General features: G+C 57.6%; 1 protein-coding gene across 1 annotated transcript; it reads left to right on the top strand.

Annotated features, from left to right (window-relative positions):
• Window positions 1-5: 5 nt before the first annotated feature.
• Window positions 6-1,477, top strand: LOC108356032 (synaptic vesicular amine transporter-like; the record flags this gene model as incomplete). The annotated part of the gene is made up of 6 exons (XM_017607163.1): window positions 6-158; window positions 218-284; window positions 381-424; window positions 613-897; window positions 969-1,128; window positions 1,212-1,477. Coding segments are annotated over exons 1-6 (975 nt in total), but the record flags the coding sequence as incomplete, so codon positions are not given.
• Window positions 1,478-1,909: the final 432 nt, after the last annotated feature.

A 1,909-nucleotide genomic window follows, 5' to 3' on the forward strand; every position in this document is an offset into this window, starting at 1 on the left:
GGTCAATGCAGGGCGTCGGCTCCGCCTTTACCTCCGTCGCCGGCATGGGCATGCTGGCGGAGAAGTACCCCGACGACCGGGAACGGGGCAACTGCATGGCCATTGCCCTGGGCGGGCTGGCGCTGGGCGTGCTGATTGGGCCGCCCTTTGGGGGCATGGTAAGGATTTGAGAAGAGATTTTGAGTTCATTATCTTCTAATTTGACTCCCCTGATTAGATGTACCAGTTTGTGGGGCAGAGTTCGCCCTTTATCACCCTCGCCCTGCTCGCCCTGCTGGACGGCTGTGAGTTTGTTTTCGATGATGAGCTAGGATTAGCTTTTCGAAGAGGGTTCGAGGTTTTCGAAATTTGACGATCATCATCCTCTTCTCCTTCCCCAGGTCTTCAGCTGCTGGTCCTCCAGCCCGAGGTGGTGCGCGAGCAGGTGGCCGGCCCTTCCCTCCTGACCCTCATCCGCGACCCGTACATCGCCATCGCCGCGGGGGCGATCACCTTCGCCAATGCGGGCATCGCCATGCTGGAGCCCTCCCTCCCGCTCTGGATGATGGACACCATGGGCTCGAACAACTGGGAGCAGGGGGCGGCCTTCCTCCCCGCCTCCNGCGCGAGCAGGTGGCCGGCCCCTCCCTGCTGACCCTCATCCGCGACCCGTACATCGCCATCGCCGCGGGAGCAATTACCTTCGCCAATGCGGGCATCGCCATGCTGGAGCCCTCCCTCCCGCTCTGGATGATGGACACCATGGGCTCGAACAACTGGGAGCAGGGGGCGGCCTTCCTCCCCGCCTCCGTCGCCTACCTGGTGGGGACGAACGTCTTCGGGCCGCTGGGCCACCGGATCGGCCGCTGGCTGTCCTCGCTCCTCGGTCTGGTCATGATCGCCCTGGCGCTGCTCAGTGTAAGCTGCTGATCATTTTATTTCGAAATTGAGTTTTGATGAGGTATTTGTTTTCCGTTTTGATTTGGCAGATTCCCATGGCCACCTCGCTCGCCGGCCTGATCATACCAAATGGGATGATCGGCTTCGCCATCGGCATGGTCGACTCCTCGATGATGCCCATGCTCGGCTACCTGGTGGACATTCGCCACAGCTCCGTCTACGGCAGCGTCTACGCCATCGGCGATGTTGGTCAGTTCGCTGTTGAGAGAGCTCTTTGGCTTTTTCGAGTTCTATTTTGAAAACATTTGACCTTTTCTCTTTTTTCTTCGTAGCTCTCTGCGTCGGCTACATCATCGGTCCTGCCCTCTCCGGCGTCCTCCGGTTCGGCTTTGGCGGCCTCTGCACCACCACCGCCTTCGTCTGCTTTCTCTTTGTGCCGGCGATGTTTGCGCTGCGAAATCCGCCTCCGAGGGCAGGAGGAGGTCTTGAGGTGGCGAACAACTGTCGGCTGAACCCCGAGGGCACCGTCAAGTATGGCGCCTACTGCAACGAGGAGGAAGAGGAGGAGGGCGAGGCTGGGGCTGAAACTCTCCAAGGGGTGAAAAAGAATGGAACGATTCCCAATAGGAAGGCGAGCAAGAGGGCGTCTTTTGAGATGCTGCCCTAGAAGAGAAGAAGAACCTAAAGTGAATTTGAACGAGTTGTTGCTATNATCTACGAAAAGAAAGTTGCCGAAAAGCAGGTCGCTGGAAAAGTTTCAGGCAAGCTTTTTGCTGCTGCTGGCGACGCCTGGCGGTCGAGCTTGACGTTACTGCTGCCGCTGCTGCTCTGTTGTTTTCGAAGAGTCAACAACAGAGCTCGTGGACAGTTTTCTATTTTTCCACTTTCTATCTTTTGCATCGTCACCTTCCTGGTCCGTCATCTCACCCAAAATCTCACTGATTTTGAAAGCTCCTCAGCTAGAAGAAGATCGAGAAAGAGAGAGAGACATGCCCTCTGAAAGCGTGGTCGGCGAAGAGGCGCACTGCCG

Source organism: Rhagoletis zephyria, unplaced genomic scaffold (assembly GCF_001687245.7).
Source record: "Rhagoletis zephyria isolate East Lansing unplaced genomic scaffold, Rhagoletis_zephyria_1.1 Rzeph_scaffold_53314, whole genome shotgun sequence".
Classification (NCBI taxonomy): Eukaryota; Metazoa; Arthropoda; class Insecta; order Diptera; family Tephritidae; genus Rhagoletis; species Rhagoletis zephyria.